The 23,300-nt window shown below is 39.5% G+C and overlaps 1 protein-coding gene across 1 annotated transcript; it reads right to left on the bottom strand.

The window, feature by feature from the left end:
- Positions 1-1,371: 1,371 nt before the first annotated feature.
- On the bottom strand, positions 1,372-17,471 carry nfe2l1a (nfe2 like bZIP transcription factor 1a). The gene is made up of 8 exons (XM_084745019.1): positions 17,087-17,471; positions 16,174-16,368; positions 7,701-7,916; positions 5,574-5,642; positions 5,345-5,482; positions 5,083-5,254; positions 3,615-4,301; positions 1,372-3,471 (listed from the first exon to the last, which is right to left on the bottom strand). The coding sequence occupies exons 1-8, from the start codon at positions 17,366-17,368 to the stop codon at positions 2,486-2,488; spliced, it is 2,745 nt and encodes a 914-aa protein (XP_084601145.1). The 5' UTR covers positions 17,369-17,471; the 3' UTR covers positions 1,372-2,485.
- Between the last annotated feature and the right edge of the window lie 5,829 nt (positions 17,472-23,300).

Raw genomic sequence — 23,300 nt, 5'->3', positions numbered from 1 at the left:
CAACAACTAATAAAAACTTGTTCCATCAGTCATAGTGGTAGACATGCAGGTTATTACATAATAAAAGGTTTAGACTTGGTATTTATAAATGAGGACTTCTTTTACAAAAACAAACTCAAACACAACTTGATATTCCCCTGAGTGCACAATAAAAAACATGATTTATGAAGCTTTAAAAGAAATGAGACATCTTATCACAGCAACCCAACATCTGTATGTTTGATATTCTTTGGAGTTGCCCCCCGCCCCCCCCCCCCAAAAAAAAAATAAATTATATATATATATATATATATATATATATATATATATATATAGACATACAATTTAGTAAAGTAAAAGCAGAGCAATCTGTTTTTGCAAATGAACCCTTCAAATTTGAAAGAGACATGATTTTGGTGAAGGACGTTTCATTGCACTTTTAGTAATGCAGATATCCTGAAGGGACACGTATGTAGAGTAGATTGATTATTGATTCTAACATGAGGTACCATGGGAAACACTGAACATCTGACAATTTCTTGACTAAGGAAAAATCTGACTACACATGTACCTGCTAGTATGTTCCTCTGGCTGTGCTCATTCCTGAGACATGCAAAATGTACCAGTTTATTTGCCAATAACATACACATTTATTATTAGGGGCATGACTGTCAAAATATCACCTTTCTCAACTACAGTCTAAAGTACTGTAGATTTAGCTCAAATTTGTATATGTTTACTTCTTAGCATCACTTCAGACTGCTGCCATGTTCAATTTATGGTACTAATATCTGAGAAAGACCCCAAAGAGACTTTGATGAAACTATGCACAACCACCAGAGGGTGACATGCTGAAACAATTCACAAATCAGCCTGACATTTGATGAAATGCTGGAATCTGAAATTACCTGTCTTTAAAGGTCAAAACTGTAATCTCTAATTTACCAATTACATACATTCATATTTATTTTGGGCATTTGACATACACTTCAATCTATAAATTTTAACACATTAACATCTCATCAACTTCATTCATATCTACCAAGACTGGTAACAGGTTCCAATCCTGTTTTTAATTTAGCTACCCCCTGGCCTCACCCACCCCAATCTTTGTTTAAAATAAATAATATTTCCACAGCCTCAGACAAATAGGTGTGTTGAATATGCATAAAACATATTTTTTTAAAGGCACAGATAAGACACATTGCCATCATACTTTCAGTTAACAAGATTAAAAAAAACACTATACAGCCTTGACAGTAATACTCAGAACTGTTGTCAGTGTGTTGCAGTCTGCTCAGTCTGTCACTCACAAGTCCGTGAAGCCTTAAAAATTGGTACATTTTGTTCTCAACCCCTCCCATACTAGAGACCAGTACATCAGGGATCGTGATTTTCTGAAAACAGCAGTTTGACAGCGATACTAGTTTTCTGCAGTGAGTGGCCATGTGTGCCATGTGAGAAGGGAAAAATGTGCGGCGCTCCAAGCACTCTATCCACCCAATTCTTCATATTCCTGTTTCCATCACTTTCCATGTTCACTGCTGAATCACATGGATGGCCCCTGAGGCCAAAAGTGACAACTAATATATCCTACCAAAGAGTGTTGCCACATTCTGAAATAGCTTGTGTAGACAAAAGTTTGTCTTTTTCTGAATTGTTGTCAGTACCTTCTAAGTCACTTTAGTGGTAGGACTGGCACTCTTAAAATAAGGATCAATTTTCAGAAAAACTGACAGACCATAGTTTAACTTATATGTGCTCTCACCAAGGTGGCAAACTTCCTCTCCAGCTAGAGATTGTGCCTAATATCTGGCACTTTTGGTGAAAAGCATGGTTCAGTTTGGCAGGGGGTGGCCTGACCTGGTGTTGCTGCATCATCTGATAACTGAACATACCCAGGTCTGATCCTCATGACCCCAAGTCTTTAGCCTGCTGAATCATCTCAACTAGCTCAAGGGGGGTATGAACACAAACCCACCCTCTCCATGTACCAGCAAACCTTCGTCATAGTGTGTCCGATGGTTTGGCTGTATTAGATGACAGCCAGGTTTACTTTTTCAGCTCAATATTTTCAAATCTCTGAGGGAGCTGATGGAAGAGAAAGCAGGACTGTGCATAGACATTGAACTGGCGTTTCCTCTCGTCAGTTGTTTGAATTCCACTCGGTAGAAGCCTAGATTTACCTCAGAGCTGTTTGAGAATAAGGTTGAAGGTTGAACTCCAGTACTTTTCCAGTGTAGAAAATGTTAATGAAGAATGGAGAACAACACATCCTGAAGGAGGTTTTCCTAACACCATCAACATGGTAATCATTTTTGCTCAGGTTTTCTGTTTGGGTGTTTGAGGATTTCATGGTACATGTTAGCACCTTCCATTGACACAAGATAAAGAATTCGTTTTTCTTTATACACCTGCGCATCAGTATTTCCTGCTTTTTTGTGGTTTTCTTTTGTTGCGGGATCTCTGTACTCTCCCTACATTCTCTAATGGCTTTTTCATCTCCTCACTTCTTCTTGTCCCTCTGTTTCTTGCTCTTTGTCAGTGGCAGTGTTGCTCCTTGTTGGCGTGAAGCCACTGTGACACTGCCATTTGGGTCAAAATGGAGCAGGTACTCCATAGCGTCCAGTGGCCTCCCCTCCTCATCCCTCAGCCTTGAAAAGACGTCTTGGTACAACATGCCCAGCCGGCGCTTCATTTCCTGCAGATTCCTCAAGGCTTCCTGTTTCTCTCGGAGCAAACGTGAACGGTAGCGCCTCAGACTTGACACATTGTCCTCCAGTCCCACCAACACATCCATTTTTCTCTTTCTGCAGTTCTGAGCAGCTATCTTGTTCTTACCGCGCCGCCGTATGTCTCTTATGAGGGTAAGCTGCTCCTCACTGAGCTGGACACTGGCCAGTAGCTCATTAAACTCCTCCACTGGCAGATTAACAATCAGCTCATTGGAGAAAGGGACTTTCAAGACTCGTGCACGCCGTTCATCACGGCTCCACATTTTGGTTTCAGAGATTTGACTGGAAGAGGAGCGGTGGTATGGCTTGGCATTGTCATATCGCAAGGAGGATTTGGGGTGTTTTGTGGGAATCTTTCCCAGAGATGGAGAGGAGGCAGGTGACCAGGGCTGGTTGTACGTGTGATCATGGCCGATATGCTCCAGCCAAGGAAAACCATTAAACAGCTTGTCATCCCTATAGTTGGGAGGGAAATGTTTCTTAACATCTTCAGGGTACCCTCCTCCTACAGCCCCCATCTCCTCCTCTTCGAGGTCCTCCTGCTTTATGGTCACCTCCACTTCCATATCAGAACCAACTAACCCTTCCTCAGCATCTTCGTCCTCATCTTCAGAGAGTGGACTTTCCTCAGCTGACACACTAGATGAAGAGGAGGAAGAAGAGGAGTACGAGGACGCCTCAGAGGCACATGGAGAAGCAGGGCTGTAGCTGAAGTCCAGAGATAGACCAGAGTCTGAATCTGCCTCATTCTCGCCATCTAAGAGGAGGGAACAAGGAAAAGTCAAGGTAAGCTTTATAGCAAGTACTCGGCATTAGTGCACTCTCCAAAGAAAGGTACATAGTTGCACATTTTGTCAAAAATTGTTTCTATAAACGAAGGTCTATTGACTGCCTAATTACCTTGCTGATGTCTTCTTGCTTGGCCCTGATCTTCTGTGACTGCCATACTAGAGCCTGAGTGGTCATAATCTCTGCTTGTTTCCTGCTGGGCTATTTCATGGTCAAGGTAGCCTTCCTCTTCCAGCCTGGCTGCCATCTCAGGACTGAATCCTTCCTCCAGAGCCAGGTCCAACAATCTAATCTCATCCAAGATGGCAGCATCCTCTAAGAGGTCACCAAGTGGGCTAGGGAGATCATCGTCATCCTCAACATCCTCCTCATCGACCAGAAAGACACCAGAGGTAGATGTCAGAAGGTCCTGGGTCATACCATTCTCCTCTGCAGATGGCGTGAAACTGGAAGGTGTCAAGTCATGTGAATGAAAGTTAACATCAGGAAGGTTTCCAGGATAGGGGGCATACTGTGAACACAGACTGCCTTCCGTTGTATCCACAAGATCTTGTGTTAGCAGGTTCATGTTGAGGGTACTTGAGTTATCTTCTGTACTGAGTCCCAGGCAGAAGATTTCTGAAGGATCCTCAGCAAGCAGATCTGTGTGATCTGGAGGACCGTGCAATGGATTCACATTAGAGTTTTTAAAAGTGTCCCTTGTGTTAAAAGCTGAACTGTGGTCATCCAACTCTGCACTGGGGGTGAGTGGAAACAGGGCTGGCTCTAATTCTGACTGGCTTGAGGGCCTCAACAAACCTAGGAACAAAAATGGGACAGTTTTGCAAAGATTTAAAAATTGTGGGACATGCAACAACTCATTTGGTTCAATCATTCATGGAACATTCAAGAAATATGAAAAACAAGCTTGTTACAGACTTATGGGCCTTTTACTTATGGTGTCAGGCATGTATTTAAAGGACCAGTGTGTAGGATTTTGTGTCATCTAGTGGTGAGGGTGCAGATTACAACCAATAGGAATACCCCTCCCCTCACCATCTGCTTTCATGTATGTAGAAGGCAGCATAAGACATGTATAGATGTGCATAGACAGCATAATAATTAGTGGATGGAGCATCTGTGACATCATCCATAGGTTTCTGAAGAACCATTTGGTGGCTACAAACATCGTCATCTTGTCAGTGTCGGACTTGGCAAACTCCCAGCTAAGTAAAGAGGCAGACCGTGGATAAAGCTGAGGCAGCTGACTGAAGCAGCTAGCCAGCTGTGTAGGCTTTCAACCATGTCTTGTTCAGCAGCTACAGTTGCTCAGTTTTTATGAAGATGGTTTAGCTGGTAACATGTGGCCTATGTAAACCTTCTCCATAACAACTAAGTAGATCCACAGTGGAGAGCCACTAAATGTGGTTGTAAGACTTGGAAACAAGTGACTGGGCTATTGTCTTGAGATTTTTATTGTCAAGCTGTTGTCTCTAAGGACAACAATCAACCTTCAAGTTCAGTTTTTGAGGAAGTGTTGAAGCATAGGGAAATTGTCAGTGAATTATTACAACAAATGTCAGCTTCTGAATTGAATTACCATGCTGCTGAGGAGTCTCCATTAGAAGGACCTCCTGGTCTGCCTCTGTTATGAGGTTGTCATGGTTGTTAGAGTTTTGCTGTAGAGCTTCAGACTCAACACCCTGAAGGTTCCCAGTGTCTCTTGAACTCTGTGTGTGGTCAAATGAAGTCACCATGTCAACATCTGTGTTCTGGAGAGGAAGGATGAAAAATTTATCTCAATTTATTGTACCATGGCTTACACATATCTTGATTTCATTTTATAATATTCACCCAGTCACCTCAGGCTCCATGATAGCTAACAGGTCCTGCCAGTGGAGCTCAAGGTCCAAGGAAGGGTTTCCAGTGGGGATGATGGGGGGTAGCATGGGCTCTGTGTCTGGGGACTGATGCTCCCCTCTACCACCAACATCATGCAACTGAGGGACATGAAAACAACAAAAATTCTGTTCAAGATCAAGACGGACACAACAGAATGGACTGGAGAGAAGACAAAAGCAGAGGCTGTACCTGTTGTTCTTCTGTGAAGGGAAAGGTCTCCTCCAAAAGTCTCAGACACTCCTGGAGGGAGACAGAAGTCTGAAAAAAGAAAAAGACAAAGGCACATAGGATTAGAGAGAAAGAAGACAAACTGGTAGTATGCGATCTCTGATCCCATCAGCTATTATCTGACAACGATTTAGCCTCTTGGGCCAATGTTTTGGGGTCTCTGGTGTAGTCAGCGGATATCTGGAGAATGGAAAATGGATATCCAGGTCAAGGTTGCATTGTTTACAGTCCTTTTAGTGACCTAAGACACGAGAACAGGGTAGGAGTTGAGAGACAATTAATTTCCATATGAAGATACCTGCTTTCAAATAGAAATATATTTTTTTAAAAAGCTAATAAAAAGCTAATTCGTTACCAGATGATAGCTGAGGGCCTCCAGTGCCTTCGCTTCTACATGGACTGTTTATCTGCATGCAACAAAAGCCTGCTCAAACATGACTGGTCAATACTACTCGGCCTACAAACTGAAACCAGAACACTTCCAATCACAAAGTCTTGTCCCATCTCTTTTTTGTTAGCCATGCTGGCAGAGCAGCTCTAAGGATGACCATGTCGCTCACTCCATAACTTTGGACCTGACTGAAATCAACAATCAAATGGACTGCCATGAAATTTTGAGCAGATATTTACATTGCACTGATGATAATCACGTAGAATTCAACTCACTGCTTCAGACTTAATTTAGTCATATTCACAACAAATCCGCCATGTATATGATTAGTATCAGTGACAGATGGGAGGTGGGGTTGGATGGTGGTGGATGGATGATCAGTTCATGACAGACACCACAGCCCAGTTGTTGAGTTTCACTGCTCTATGGAAAGTTGCTGAACCAACAGGCAGTGCCATAAATGGCACCATGAGAGTGAGACTTCTAAGAACGCAGACATACTTTTCATCTGTCTCTGTTATTGATTTCTGCGGTTTCGTTCTAAGAAATGTCTGTCTAGTCTTTCCATCTTCACTGGATCCTGTCATAAATCAGACACCTGTGACCTGCAGTCTCATGTGGGAAATTCTAGGAATTCTCCGGGCTTCTCTCAACATCTGCCCTAAAAATGAGGGACAGCGTTACAGCATATATGACCCATATTTGATACTTTTTAATTGCTTCTATGAAATATGTCTGAAGTGAAATAAGCTAACACATATTCAGTTTTATTTCATCTTTCATTTGTCATATCTGTTCATGTTACATGTACCCTGGGTGAGCAGGCACCTTGGTTTGCAGCTGCTTAAGTGTGTCACCCATACTTTTCTATTCAGCTGAGCTGGCAGCTGTCCAGCATTTGAAGATGAAGCGTCCGGCTCTGATTCCAAGCATGACAGACGCTCAAATCACCTCACTTAACACTCATACAAGTGTCTGTACAGTATTTGAGGTAGGTTCTACTGATGCAGGATTTTTGAGGCTGATGTTGATCCTGAGGACTTTTGGCTTCAACTGTAGTCAGTCATTATTTACTGCTTAATTTAATCCAAATATACAGACTTTGTCAGTCCTGATGTAATAGTAGACAGGGTTTGAGCTTGTCTCTCAGGCTCTCTTTTTAAATTCTTGTCCTCAAGGAGAAAGTATCTGAAAGTGCACTGTTATCCCCATTTATATGATTCAGTAAGTCAACACCACAAAGAGTTCTTGGAGAAAGATTAGGAGGACGTGATGTGGTTGGATGACGCATTGTACACCCTTCATTCAAGCATATTATAAAACTTCTCAAAATGTAAAATTTCTGATCTTCCAGAGGAATAGTTTAATATTTTGGGAAACATTGAACTCTTCACAAAATTTCTTGGTGTCACCACTGGTTGGGTGGAAGCTGGTCGAAGCTGGTTGTATTTACAATGCATAACTGCAGTGCATGCCATGTCATGCATATTTCAAAAACATGCCAAATTGTTCCTTTAATGATGCTTTGTGGTATTTTGTTGATTTGAAGTTAAGCACTACAACTATTATGAGGCTATAGCCACACTAGCAGCCCAGTCAGACTGTCATACTCATTACAAACTGTAATAACAACTTTAATGACTATCATCCAAATATTATATCATATAATTTCATATTATATGATAACTATGTCTTACCTGGTCTACTTCATTTTGAGTTAGTTCTCTGTTGTTAGCACAGTTGTAGGAACCTCCTGGTCTTCCTCGTCCCTCTGCCCTCCTGTACTGCCTCTGCATCCTGGCCAGGTCATCCTCCTCCTCCTCCTCATCCTCCTCCTCCTTCTCTTCCTCTTCCTCTTCCTCTCCTCTCTCATCCAGAGCAGCTCTGTGATGGAGGACATGATGTGTTTCTTCCTGGTTTTAAAGACAAAAATGAAGAATGACCTAGTCAGTCCAGCTATTACACCGCAAGGTCTCTGAAAACTGTCCAAAGTGTTTTAAACATGATTAATGGTCCATGTTGGTTAGTGTGCAGTCAGACATACAGTTCTGTTTCCACTGGAGTTTAAACTCAGAACCTTCTGCAAGTAAAGCACAATAATAATGTCAACTACACTATAAAAACTCTCATATTTATTGATAAGGCTGCTTTCTAAAATGCAAAGAAAAAAAGACTAATTCTAACTTCACTTTACTTATTTTGTCATAAGTATTCAGCCATAATTTACAATAACTAGGATACACCATGTGGATTTTTTTCAGGCAAAATGCCAACTGATAATTAACTGCTTGTCAGGGCAGCTACTGATAAGCTACCCGATAATTACATATTTTTGTATTTTAAGTTGATATAACCTGTAGTTTATGCACACATGAGGGTAATATAGGCTCAGGTGTAGTGAGCAAAGATGTATAATTTAGTATTCCACAGCTCTGACTGAAACAAATCTAACTGACATCACTATTACAACATAAAGCAAAAAACAGTTTGGACTCCTCAAATATTTATTTTACTACAAGTACTTTCACTTTTATAGAGAATTTTGTCTAAGAATTCAAATTACATGTTTTGATTTGATTTGTCAGTATTTATTGGCTATAATTTTGTTATCAGAATAATAAATAATAACATTAATTTCCCCTTATATGCCAATATTTTATCAGCCCTGATATTTATTGTACATTCCTAACAATAAGATTAGATAAGACATTTCTTTATTAGTCCCACAATGGGGAAATTTATGGTGTTAAAGCAGCAGCATGGATAGCAAAAACATGAAGAATCATCTATAAAAAATAAATAAATAAAATATACCCAGAGGAAATATAAAAAATCGAAACGATTTTAACAGAGGAAATAAAAAAATAAAAAAATATATATATAAAGTAAAAAAGACAAAACTAGTAGAGAAAAAACGCTCAGCAGTGAGCAGAGCTGCTGCTACGAGCTGCCACTAGTGCAGTGCCATCTTGAAACATGTTAAAAGAATAATTCTTTTATTAGTATTCAACATCTACAGCTCCCGTGAGACTTTGACAGTTGGCCACATAGATTATGTTGTGCTGGAATGTATTATGACTGGTTAGGATTGGTAACTGAAAATCTATTATCAAATTTTACTGGGTGTCTTTTTTATACACACCCATGTTCTTAAAGTTAAAAAGAAGAAGATGTTGATTTTTTTTCATGAGAATATGTTAAATGCATCTTTCGGATGTGCATGTGGGATTTTCTGTTAGGTAGTATTAATATACATCCAGGCACACAAAGTTACAACACAGACACACAGAGTGTAGAGGGAATGTATCACCATGCTGGAGAAGTATAATGCTGTTGTACTGTACAACCAGACTGTATGTTCAGAACGTAAAGGCTCATGTTTTACCCAGAGACAGACAGCCAGGCTCAGAATAACTTTAACCTTTTCCTGACCTGGCTGGGGGCTTATGGATAAACCCAGAGACCCTCAGCAGCTGGTCAGTGAGGACATGTATGTGGCTCTGAACATATATGGGTCAAGCCTGTGCACATAACCCTTACTACACTACATGAGAGCCCAGGTTTTGATCGTGCTTATTCACTGTAATATTTTGGTTTGATCTGAAACAGTCTGAACATTTTACTGAAGACTGTCCCTCAGAGCATATGAAGTGCTCAGACACCATCCGACATACTGGGATGAGAACTGGACCAAAGCCCAAATGATGGGTCACTGAGCAGAGCATGGTAGGGTCGGATTACTTTGAAATTACATCACATCAAATTATTGCATCACAATTTTTGTAATTAGTAACATAGCCTTATAAATACATTGATGTTAATGTCTTATGAATGTGCTTATAACTGACATGACCTTCATCAGAGGTGGTATCAATTGTTTTAATGTACATCCTCTGTCATATTTAGAGTATTCAACCCTTGACATGACAACAGTCATAAAAACAGAGGAGATTTTACTTTTCGTTTTAAAAAAGTTTTGCTTTCAGATGTTAACTGTAGGTGTGTTCAAGATGAGCCATGCCTGCACAGAATCAATCCCCACACAATGCATGTGGGTTAGATTTGTGTTCAACTTAAATCCCGACTTGCTCGGACATCAGGCACACATGAGCAACGATAACCACATGAGATTGAGTCAGCCACAGTTGTTCTCCACCAAGTGCCTGTCTGCCACCTGACTGATGAGTTGACAGACTCCAGTTGCTTCTTAATTTTGACAATGTTGTATAAAATACTAATTTTCTGTGTAATTGTAATATTTAATGCTAGGAATATTAGTCTTCTGTTGTGCAATGTTTTAATCTGTCAACAAGCAGATATTTTCTGTCTAATAATAACAATAATAAAGGTTATATGACTTATCAAACGAACAGTTACAAAGTGCTTTACAAGGCAGATTGAAGAACAGAGGATCATGAGACAGTAGGAGGATCACTTCTGTTTCAGCTTCAATCAGTGATCAAGAACACACTTTATTTCTTCAACTATGAACATGGTCTGCAGACTACAAGTAACCTACAGCTGATCTAACAAGATGTTTGTGTCTTTTCCTAAATATTCTCTGAAGTCTGCTGGAAACTGTCTGACTTGACTGTAGCTTTTTGTCTCCACCTCCTGCTGCAGCCCACTGATCTACTCTACTCTCCTGGCGAGACGCAGTTTGTCTCTGCATCTACAAATACAAGTTAAGACTACCATGTAAAGAGAAAGACATATATCAACAACATCCAGAAACACTGCAGACTTCTCTGGACCTGAGCTCATCTGAGATGGACTGACGCAAAGTGGAAAAGTGTGCTGTGGTCTGATGAGTCCACATTTCACATTGTTTTCACAGATCATGGACGTCGTGTCCTCTAGACTAAAGAGGAAAAGGACCATCCAGATTGTTACCAGGTTTTGGAGCAACATATGCTGCCATTCAGAGGACGTCCTTCCTCTTTTTTCAATAAGATGCTCAGACTCATTGTGCACGTATTCCAACTAGACTGACCTGCCTGCAGTCCAGACCTGTCTCCCATTGAAAATGTGTGGTGCATTATGAAGCACAAAATACAACAACAGAGACCCCGGACTGTTGAGCAGCTGAGGCTGTATATCAAGTAGGATTGAGAAAGAATTTCTTTTTCAAGACTTCAACTATTAGTGTCCTCAGTTCACAAACACTGACTGAGTGTTGTTAAAAGGAAAGCTGATGTATCACGGTGGTAAACATGATCCTGTCACAACTTTCACATAGGAACATGTTGCAGCAACAAATTCAGAATAAGTGTAAATTTACAAAAAACAAAGTTAATCAGTTCAAACATTAAATATCTTGTCTTTGTTCTGTGTTCAGTTGAATATTGGTTAAAAAGAATTTACAAATCATTGCATTCTGATTTTATTCACATGTTTTTACTGTTCTAGTCCTGCTACAAAGCAGCATAGAATCAATCTACATAATTTTCTACACTGAAACCTGCTGAATGATTCTGACAGAACGCTGTGAAGTGATTTCAGCTCATAATCAAATCTTTTCCAACTAATATTTGGTGTGAAATGACAAATGTCTGCTGTCTGCTGATAGTGAGGAATCAAGTTGTCCAGGATTATTTTCCATAAACATATTACTCAACATAGCTTTTACATAATAACACAACTTTTGTTCATGATACAGTGTTCATGTCCACTTTCTCACGTTAGCTGGTGTCACTTGGCACAAGCAGGATCTCCAGTTTTCTTCCTGCAACACTGCTGAATAAGGGAACACAAGTTTGCACCTCATGTGTTTGTGTACATTTGTTTACATGCATGCCTCTGGCTTTTTGTGTGTGTGTATGTGTGTGTTTGAAGCAGTAAACAGGAGCGATTGCAAAACTGAGGGATGTAAATGTGTGTCAGGACGCAATAGGCCAGCGATCATGTTTCAAAACAAGCCAGCTGGTCACAAGGCCAGGAAGACGCTCATAAAGTGTTGTGTGACTCTGTGTGTGTGTGTGTGTGTGTGCGTGAGACTGTATGTGTGCTGGTGTACATGTGCCATTTGATACACGAACAGAATTCAAAAACACTGTTATATTCACTTTCAGTTTGACAAACAGAAGGTAGCAGTCCAGTCTGTAGTTAGAGCTCTATGTCTGAGTGTGTGTGTGTGTGTGTGTGTGTGTGTGTGTGTGTGTATGTGTGTGTGTGTGTGTGTGTGTGTGTGTGTGTGTGTGTCTGGCATGCTTACAGATATATAGGTGTCCAGCCTGCTGTAAAATGACACTGAGCTTAAGCTGTGACTTCAGCTGAATACTTACGATCAGAGTGTTTCTCATCTCTTGTGTTCTCTCTCTGTTCTCCATCACTCATTATAGTTTTCCTGCTTTCAACACAGTTTATCCTCAGTTTTCTTTGTCTTAATTGTTTTCCAAAAAAATACTCTAGAACAAATACAGTCTATTGTAACCACAGTGACAGGAGAGATGTTTCAGTACCATTTTTTCCTTCCCAGTACAGATTCTACTTATTTTTAGAACACTACTAACCCTGAATGGATGCAATATAATTATATTTTTATTGTATGGCCTGGCTCATCTTAAAAAAATTGTGGAGTACAAGACACTGCTGAGAAGTGGCTGAATCCTGTTTTGGAGCTAATAAATAGCGTGATATTGGATCGATGCATAAACTTGCCGATACACGATCCGGTATTTTAGGCTGTATCAGAGGTATTACACTGGAACTTTATATATATAAATAATTAGTATTAATAATCATTCTTTCTCCTACACAAACAATATTCATGTAACTTTGCAACTGATTTGTACCAAACACCTCCACCAAATCTGACTGTGTGGTCCTGTGTGTTAGTCCTGTGTGTTAGTCAAAATCTTTACTCACTTGTATATGGAGTGTATTTGGTGTGTAATTCATGAAAATGTGTTACAAAATTCAAACTACAGGTGAGCCCTGCAGTCCTGATACACTGCTGCACACAACACAATCTGAGTGTCGTTGTGTGTGTGTGTGTGTGCATGTGTGTATGTGTGTGTATCCGTGTCCAGACGGGACATGTTGGCCAATATGTGTTCTATTTATATATTGTACAGACTGTTTGCACCGGCCCCTGTGTTGTGTCTGAGTGTGTGTTATGGAGTCTTTGTCACAGTGTAGGTAGTGTGATCCTGTAAAAAGTGCTGAGTCATAGTGACTTCACTGCTGATCAAGGATCAAATATGCAGGAAATGACAGCAGTGTACTCTAGTTTTTCAGCTTTGCACAGACCAGGTATCTTCTGAGAATCTTAATTCCTGTTCAAACACTTAAAAGCAGAGTGTAAATCCTCCCTCAGTCTGTAGAAAAGATTTCTGCTCAACTCTGTGAACTTGAAGTGTCAGGGCCCGGGGTGGCCACCTCAGCTGTTTCAGACACCCTTCTGTGCATGACATGTTCCAGAAATGATTTTCAGTTTCAACATGTCTGGATCTGAAGCGAGAGATCAGACCGGCGCGTGCTTCAGTCTGTCTTATGGGCCAAAGCTTGACAGGGCATGTCTGAAGTGTTGCCATTAATAAATGCAGTTCACACAGGAACTCAGCGGTGCCACCCAGATCAGATGATCAGTGGACGTCCCTCACCTATGGTATCTTGCTTAAAGGTCCAGTGGGTAAGATTTGTGGATATCGTAAATATAAAGTACTCCTTCTAAAGAGACAAAAACAACTATTTTAATACACTAATTAAAACATACTTATGAGCAGTGGTGGAAAGAGTACTGAAAATCTGTACTCAAGCACAAGTTCTGTTACATTACTAAAATATTATTCAATTACAGGTAAAAGTACTGATGTTAGAAAAATACTTCAGTAAAAGTATTCTTCTCAATAACAACTTAGAGTATTAGTTACTTTTTAAACAGTGTTGTTTAATACATTATCAATGAAAGGAGTGTCAGTTTGTCCAAATCTTCTGGCTACATTACTCTAGTTCAGTTCTGCTGCTCAGTGGACACAGTGACCTCCCAAATTTTGTCCATTGTCCTTAACCGATAAAGATGCTAACAACTGTTTAATCATTAATAATTTTTACTGACAAAAACATGTTATTTTCTCTTTTTCAATATTGTCATTTTGTCATTTAAGTTGAGATGAGCCAGACCTGTACAGAATCATCACCGGCGATCGCCACACAATGCATGCTGGTTAGATTTGTGTCTGACTTGATCCTGACTTGCTCTGACATCATGCACACATGGGCAACGGTAAGCTCATGACATCGAGGTGACTGCAGTTTCTAGAACCAGTTGCTCTCAATTGTCACCTGATCAATGAGCTGACAGGCTCTGATTGGCTCTTAATTTTGACAACAAACACCATGTGTTGTATAAAATACTAATCTTCTGTGTAATTGTAATATATAACACTAAATATATTAGTCTTATGTTGTGCATTGAAGTTTTAATGTGTTAACAAGCATATATTTAGTGTCTGATAATAATAATGAAGGTTATATATATGACTTATCAAACAAACAGTAACAAAGTGCTTTACAAGGCAAGAACAGAGGATCATGTGACGGTAGGGGGAAGTCTTTTATTTTAACTTCAATCAGTGATCAAGAACGCACTTTATTTCTTCAGCCATGAACATGGTCTACAGGTAACCTACAGGTGATCTAACAGGATGTTAGTGTCTCTTCCTGTTTATCCCCTGACGACTGTCTCCGCCTCCTGCTGTGGCCGCCTGATCTTATCTACTCTCGAGGAGAGACGCTGTTCATCTTGAACAGGTCTAATATTAAATGAGGTGCAGTTACTGTCCAGTCCCTCCAGGAAGTTGCAATGTCGCAACAATTTACACAATTTTTGTGACAAAAAAACTGCAAAAACAAGACTGACATGTTATTTTTATGAAGCTGTTGTGGTGAATGTGTTACCTAGATACACCCTGCGCAGACATGTAACAATATTAGCATTAATTTGAAGTTGTGTTTCTGGCCATTTGACAAATATAAGCCCAAAATTAACTCTCTTTTAGCTTCATTTTGTTCTCCACCTACTCTTGAGAAAAAAAAATCTATGAATAGCTCTTGACTTCTTATTCTCTCCTGTTTACATTAAGTAAGTACGAGGTCACTTCACACAACCAGCAGTAAGTAAGCAGGTTACTGTGGCCTTGACAAAGTTTGTGACTGTAAGGCTACTGTGTGTGTGTGTGTGTTTATTTAAAAGGTGTATTCTCTCTAGCAGGGAGTTTCTGCTGTAAGCTTATTTCAACTGCACTGATTGTGTTGCTTCATTTTCCTGCTGAGGTCATCTCTGGTGAGGTGAGGTTTCCTTCTGACTCATCTAACTCTGACTCATTATCTCACATGACATTACACTCAGTCTTAGTGACAGTCAAAAATGGAGAAAGTACTCCTGTCCACATCAATAATTCATATCACTGAAATATAAATAAATAGCTGAGTCTATTTTTCATTCCTAAACATTATTACTAATGCTTCTGGAACAAACACTTTGGCATCATAGTATAATCAGAGGTGGCAAAAGTACACAAATTCTGTACTCAGTACAGATACTTGTGTAAAAAAAAAACACATTGGTAAAAGCAGAAGTAGTGATTCAACTGAAAGTAAAAGTGAAAAAGTACAGGCTCTGAGATGTACTCAGAATATAAAGTTGTCATCTGAAGGACATTTCTGCTGACTCCTCTGACTCTGGCACTGTTTTGTATTGTTTTGTCTTTTACATTGTTTGTATGTTGCTATGTCCTGCTCCTACTCAGTTTTTGTCTGTATGTCTTATTATTTTCATCTAGTTACAGTTACATATTTTATGTTTTTTATGTTGTATTCATCTTGTTACGTCTTCTGTGCTTTTTTGTTTTGGACTTGTGATAAAGACACTTGGCAGTTGGCAGGTGTAGTGTGGTACAAAGAAAACAGTTGCTACATGAACATGGGATAACTTCAACCAATCAGATCATCACTTCCATGGACACCTCTTGCTGCTGATTGGCTGCTCCACTTTTGGTGTGGACACAAATGGATAGACTTCAAGTCTGGCAAGATGGATTCTTGTGTGATCTCACAAATTCAGCTGCATCACAAGGTAACTATTTCTGATGCTAGTCAAGAACAAGCTAAAACATGTACCCTACATGTTCTTACAGTGTTCTCACAGTGTGAGTCAAACAGCCATACCTCTTTATCCTCCTCCTCCTCTTCCTCTTCCTGCAGGCTTCCAAGCACTGCTCTGGATTCCACAGACGGGGCAATCCAGTCTCTCTCTACCCCAGCAGGTGCTCTCACCATTGGGGAGGTCTGGTCTGGAAATCCCACGGGGAGAGAATCTGGCTCCCGCTGGACCAGCCATGTCTCCAGCTCTGCCTGAGGAACCTGTGGAGAGAGGTATGAAGCATCAGAAAATTCAACAAAATTGAATTGTTGAATGTTGTTACAAGTGGAAATGTTACAATTGTGCCAGTTCATGTCAACTCCATCAGATAGAAAATCAGATCAATCTGATCAAAAAACATATTTTTAAACCATAATTCTTATTTAGCTCTGCTTTAGAAGGGCTACAGAGCTGACATGTTATGGTTGAGACACATCTGATTGAAAAATTCTGTAATGAATTTGTCAAAAAAAAAGGAAGTTTACCAGTGCTTCAGCAGTATTCCTGCATTTTTTCAAACCAGGAAGTAAGACAGGGGTCCTTAGCATATAGCTAACTGTTTTTGTGCCTGATTAAATCATGTTTTTGCAGAAATCTGACAGAACTGATGGAAATCAACTTTAAACAACTTTTAAAAAAAGATTTTAAAACAACAGTTACTTTTAGATTTTGAAGGCTGTGAACACATTTTTCTTTGAAGGTGTGAATTCTTAACTGGGACAAGGCTGTTTTCTGTCATAGTGCAGGTCTGGAAATTAAAAAAAATAAAGCAAACCAAAATTTGCATAAATCACAAATATGTATGTCCACTAAGTTTCATGAAAATTGGGTCAGTAGTTTTTCTGTAATCCTGCCGACAAACAGACAAACAAACAAACCAAATCCAAAGACATAACCTCCTTGATGGAGGGAACTAAGGAGAGGGACATGTTGTCCTACCTGTAGTCTGTCCAGGGAGTGGACCCAGCCAAGCAGCCTTCGTGCCGTAAAGAAACCATCCAGGTCTACGCTCTTGGGATGCAGGCCGTGGCCGTCCTCCAGGCGGTTGCGGAGGTTGTGGAACTGCGTCTGGGTCAGCGCTGAGGTTGGACCCAGGATCATCTCATGCAGGGAGGGAGGCAGGTAGGGATCCAGTCCCACGTCAACCCTCACTCCACACAGGCTGAGCAGGATGGCCATCTGGATGAGGCCCTCTGTGAAGTATTTCTTCAGGTACAGCATGGTCTTTGGCACGCCGGACAACGTCCAAAGGGTCCAGGCTTAGCTCTGTCTCCACCACAGTGAGCGTCTCTTCTGTTATAGTGTCTGTGCACAAAATGTAATGTCCCCAAGTTCCACCCAACTGCTCTATTAGAGCTGCTCAGTGTCCAAGTGTGGAAGATGCTAGTTTTTTAACGGAACTCTTCCAGAAATCCAGAAACTGTGGAACTTCTTCGTTCTTACTCATCCAAAATGGAAAATTCACCAACGTTTCTTCCTGTGAATCAAGAGAGCAGCTGATCTGAATGTTATCTCTGACAAAAAGACACAGTGAGATTTCTGCCTGTGAGATTTGCATTGAAGTACAGTCTGATGCATAGATCAGTAATCAGTATACCTTGATCCGACATTTTCAGCTTAAATCAGTTGCTACAGTTTTCCTACTGGTGTAGCCGAGTTAACGACTCCACTTGCCATTACTAGCCATTTTGTGCCTTTATTTTACACTTTATTTTGGTCAATTTTGTTTATAATGTAATATTATTAGTTGGCTGGTGGCTTTTTTTATGAAACCTGAGCGCCCTCTACTGGCCCCCTGCAGGCTTGAGGGTTACGCCCCCATATTGTTACCAGTATGGTGTGTCCTGTGCAATTTCTGGAGCTTATTACTACAAAGTTGGTTGTGAGACACCTGATGTCAGCCTGTTGTTAATAAACGGCTGGTTGGAGCTAAAGAATGCAATTAATTACACAACACAAGAGTACACAACTACCACAATAACATGGCACCCCTGATCTCTGATAAACTTAATTTGTGAGAGGAATCGACCTTAATCTCATTATCCCGAGATTATTTATTTATTTATCAGGGACAGTGCACAGCTACTTAGCCACACCAGAGTTAGCTATCCACTACCCTGCATTATAAGGAACTGAACTATTGACCACCTACATTAGTTACATTTTGTTTTTACTTATGAAACTGGCTGACATTTTGGAATCTACCCTTGATCTCACATCTGTATTCATTTTGAAGCTACAGCCAGAAGCTGGGTCGCTTAGCTCAGCACAAAGACTGGTGAAAAAAGAGAAACAGCTAGCCTGGCTCTGTCCAAAGGTTAATGAAAGGCTTATTCCTAGGAGTATCGTTACTCCACAAATTTAGCGTTGCACTTCCAATCTTGACTCCATTTTCATTTTCAGACTTGTGATGGAGAGCCTTTTTTATTCCAAACATTTTTTTTTAGTTCCACAGATTCCTTATCAAAACTTGGTACATTAACCACAGTGAAACTCAATCAGCTAGCCTGTTACCAGCTCTTATGCTAAGCTAAGCTAATGGCCGTAGCTTCATATTTAACATATAGAATTATTAATATTGACCTTATCATGTAACTTTACTCATTGTCAAGAAAGTGAATACTGTAAAACTGTATTTTTACACTACTGTACTGCTACTTGTATCAAAGTGGGCTGAAGGATCTACATGCACCACCACTGCTAGTTTAATGAGACTGTTTTTCACTATTAACTACCAAACTTCTGCCATTACCTCAACGACTAATAATATCCTAACATGGTTGGAAGGGTTACTTTAAAACTGTACAGTAACTAATTACCTGTTAAAATATGTAGTCAGTAATGAATCCAAGCATCTCAGTATTAAAGTAGTGTAATTTGATTACTTTCCATTACTTTTGAATTACCTCAGAACCATAAATTGATTAATTAATCCTGTCTCTATCTTGTGAATTGAAAAATAGGTCCAAACATATGGAGCATACGGATACGTCTGTGCGCTCCAAATGTTTGGACCTATTTTTCAAGACTTTCCTGTACAATTATTTTCATTATTCATTCATATGGATTATCTCAAAAATGATTAATTGATTAATTAATCCTGTCACAATCTTGTCAATTGAAAAACAGATTCAAACATATGGAGTGTATGCACTTATCTGTGCACTCCACGTTTGGACGTATTTTTCAAGTCTTTCCTGTTAAGACTATTTTCATTATTGATTAATCTGAATTACCTCAAAATGATTAATTGATGAATTAATCCCATCAGAATCTTGTCAATTGAAAAATAGGTCCAAAAATATGGAGAAACATATAAAGTACATTACTGTCTTTTTTTTTTTTTTATCTGTATCCAGATTCCATAATCCCATTACATGTAATCCATTACTCCCCAAGCCTGTATCCTAATAACAGCCAACAGTTATTGCTACTGTAACTTCTACCACTACTTCTACAGTACAGTAAGATTGGCAGCCCTGCACTAGCGATAATAATAACGGCACTGCAGTTATCAACACTAATCTTCCATTGTCAGAGCAGCCTGACCTGCAGAGAGGCAGCCGTTGAGAGTTTGTGTGAGGAGATAAGGAAGTCAGGACAGAGTCAGCGTGTAATACCGCTCCCAGTAAGTTCGACCTACTTCTAGAAAGGGTTTGGTAACCACCTGCCTGCCCCGCGCTGCCTCGCTGCAGCCTCATGATGTAATTGCCAGTGTTTGCCTGGAAAAACCCTCACCCAGTCTCCTCCCTCCTACAGGACGCTGGCTTTGCTTTTCATGCTATGGTAACCTGTTGACAGGAGCCACAGTGGAACAGCTGACTACAACTGGAGTTTGAAAACTTTTCAGCACCACATTAAAACCATGGAGTATAAAAAATGACTATACAGAATACTCCCATTTTTATACTGTAGTTCAGTGGACTGTATCATCCCATACATGGTCTAGGCAAGTATAATCTTGTACTGTGTGGTCTAGAGGAAATTAGGGTCTTGGTATTGCTACACGGTGTAATTTATCCCACAGGCCATTGGCTTGCTCAATTCTTGAAGACAAAATTTGAATCTGTGAATCATTTTTTTTCTTTTCTTTCTTTCTTTCTTTCTCTTTTCTTGTCCTTTTTTTCTTTCCTTCTATTTTGTGACTTGTCCTTTATTTCTGTCAGACTTGTTGTTATGTGCTGTGTGTTTTTGTGGACTGTCAGATGGTTCAAAAAATAGATATTTTTCCTCTGGCCTTTAGTGCTATTTATCTGTCTGTACAGTTTTGGTGTGAGTTGCAGAGTTTTGGAGAAATCAGCTGTAGAGATGTCTGCCTTCTCTCCAATATAATGAGAGCACTCAGCTTGTAGTGCTCAAAGTGCCAAAAAACAAAGAAAAACTCAAAACCAGTTTCTCTTTCCAAAAATAATGAACCAGTTAGTCAAGATAATCCACAGATCTTGTTGTGAGCAGTTTCATGTAAGAACTATTTTATTTCTGTTCCGGAGTTCCGTTAGATTATAAAATAGTTCTGGTAGATTCTACTGCTGAGAGAAAGTTGTTCCTGCATGACCAATAGCCAAAACTCTACAACTCACACAAAAACTATCTCGATGGATAAACAGCACTACAGGCCAGGGGAAAAATATCTATTTTTGATTTTGGGGTGAACTGTCCCTTTAATTATTGGCATCAGCCTGTACTTCAAGTATCAAAAAGTAAAAGTACTCCTAATGCAAAAAAAAGTCCCTGTGCATGTTATTACTGATGTATTAATGTGTAAGAAGCATTTGATTGTTGAAGTTAGTCAACCAGGTTTAAAGGGATAGTTCACCCAAAAATAAAAAAATTCAGTCATTATCTACTCACCCTCATGCTGATTGAAGGTCAGTTTTAGTTTTTTATTCCACAAAACACTACTGGAGTTTCACAGGAAACAGTGTTGCAGAATCACCCAAATAATGGAAGTGAATGGTGACCTACTGCTCTTCTGGTGTAATCCAAGTCTCCTAAAGCCCCTAAAGGAATTTTGTGGGTTTTTTTTTTTTTTTTTTTTTTTTTTTTATCACCATTCACTTTAATTGCCTGGGAGATTCTCCAGCAGTGTTTTACAAGATAAATCTGACCTTCAGTCAGCATGAGGCTGAGTAGATAATGACTGAATTTTCACATTTGGGTGAACTATCCCTTTAGACGTATAGTAAAGGAACCGCTACTCCACAGTGACAGTTTCACATCCAATCCAATCCAACTTTATTTGTAAAGCACTTTAAAACAACCACAGTGGACCAAAGTGCTGTACAGAAATAAAGTACAAGAACAATAGATTATAAAGTCTGCACACTTCCTCCATCACTATTTAAGTACAAAACCTTAAATGTACTTAGTTACAGTCCACATCAGTAGTGTAACGCAGACGCACTGATGGTGCCGAGTTTTTGTACTGTTGTGGTGATGTTGTCATGTTTCCTGTTGTTTTCCTCTGCGTGTCAACATGTAGGAAATATATGTGTAGATCAGCCGAGGACAACAACAGGTTTCATACTGAGCTGGTGGCATTTCTGACCGGGCAACTACACAATCATCACACAGCGTTTTTATTAAATACTTGTAACAACCATAAAAAAAACACTACACAGTTCTGAGAGTAAGTCCTGTGAAACTGAGTCACTGAGACAAAGACAGGCTCTTACCGGGACATGACAGAGGACCACTGTGATCACTGACTGACATCACTCACAGTTTTTCGGAGTAAAATGAGAATAATGAGAGGATCGAGTCTTACCAGAGGCTTTGGCTCAGTGTTCACTGATCAGCAGCTCGTCTGAGTGTTTCAGGGGCTTTCTGACAGACAGTCACACCGTCCCGGCTTCAGTTTCGGCTCTGGACTCTGAGGGTGGGACCTTTATAAAACCCCGTGATGACGTATACTCAACTCCTCCCTGGAAACTGTGTGTGTTGTGGTGTGTGTGTGAGGCAATATTTATCCCTATCCTTCACTGAACTGGAGGAGATAACAACAAACCAGAACAAGTTCTTCTTATAATCTGTTTTCAGTGTTCTTACAGCTGCTGGAAATCCTTGAAAATGCTGAAAATTTTAATGTAGTGTTTTCAAGATTTGAGGAGGTCTTGGATTTTGGATGAAGTGCTTGAAACTGCTTGAAGTTGTAATTGCATTACTTTCATAATAGCTGAAATCTGAGAATTTTGACTTTTTCTCTTTAAAAAATGAATCAAATGATTAATCGATTAGTTAATCAATCAATCTCAATCAATCTTATCACTTGAAGAATAGTCTCTTAACCATTTCAACAGTGATGTACACAATAATTTTTCTTCAAATCACAAAGTTGTTTGGTTCATGAAATGTCAGAAAATGGTGAAAAATGTTGATCAAAGTCCAAGATGACGTCCTCAAATATCTTATTTTGTCCACAGCTCAAAAATATTCAGTTTACTGTCAGAGAGGAGTAAAGAAACCAGAAAATATTCACATTTAAGAAGCTGAGGGCAGTGAATTTGGACTTTTTCTAAAAAATGACTCAAATTGATTAATTGATTATCAAAATAGATGCAGATTAATTTAATAGTTGATTATTAATAGAATAATCATTGCAGCTCTGAGTGTTAGGTTTATTAGTTTGTCCCGCTGTTCCTTCCTTTGTTGTACACGATTGATTGATTGATTGATTGATTGATTGATTGATTGATTGATTGATTGATTGATTGATTTAAAGGCAAAAAGCATGAAAATTCCACCTAGGGGTGCATTTTTTCACATTTCTTCTTCAAAAGGTGCTCACACTGACTTATTAATTATCAAAATAGTTGGTGATTAATTTTGTGATAATTAATCAATCATCAGCCAATTAAATGATTAATTATTGGAGCTCTAATTGGATGCACAGTCTACTTTTGAAAGATGAAACTTTGTTTTACTTTAATGTGTCTCCCTTCTGTAGAATCCTGTCATGAAACATGACAGCTATTTAAAGAGAATAACATCTGACACTGAGCATGTATATGTTTATGAATGTGTCATTTACCACAGGTGCTGACAAAGCTTGAGAAGTGTTTGAATTTGATTTCAGAGAAGGAGGAACCCTGTATTTTATGTTGTATCTGTGTCAAACAGAAACAACATGGTAATAAAGAACTTGATGAAGCAT

The sequence above is a fragment of the Lutjanus erythropterus genome, chromosome 19 (assembly GCF_056507025.1).
Source record: "Lutjanus erythropterus isolate fLutEry1 chromosome 19, fLutEry1.hap2, whole genome shotgun sequence".
Classification (NCBI taxonomy): Eukaryota; Metazoa; Chordata; class Actinopteri; order Lutjaniformes; family Lutjanidae; genus Lutjanus; species Lutjanus erythropterus.
This window is presented reverse-complemented; position numbering and strand designations above follow the sequence as displayed.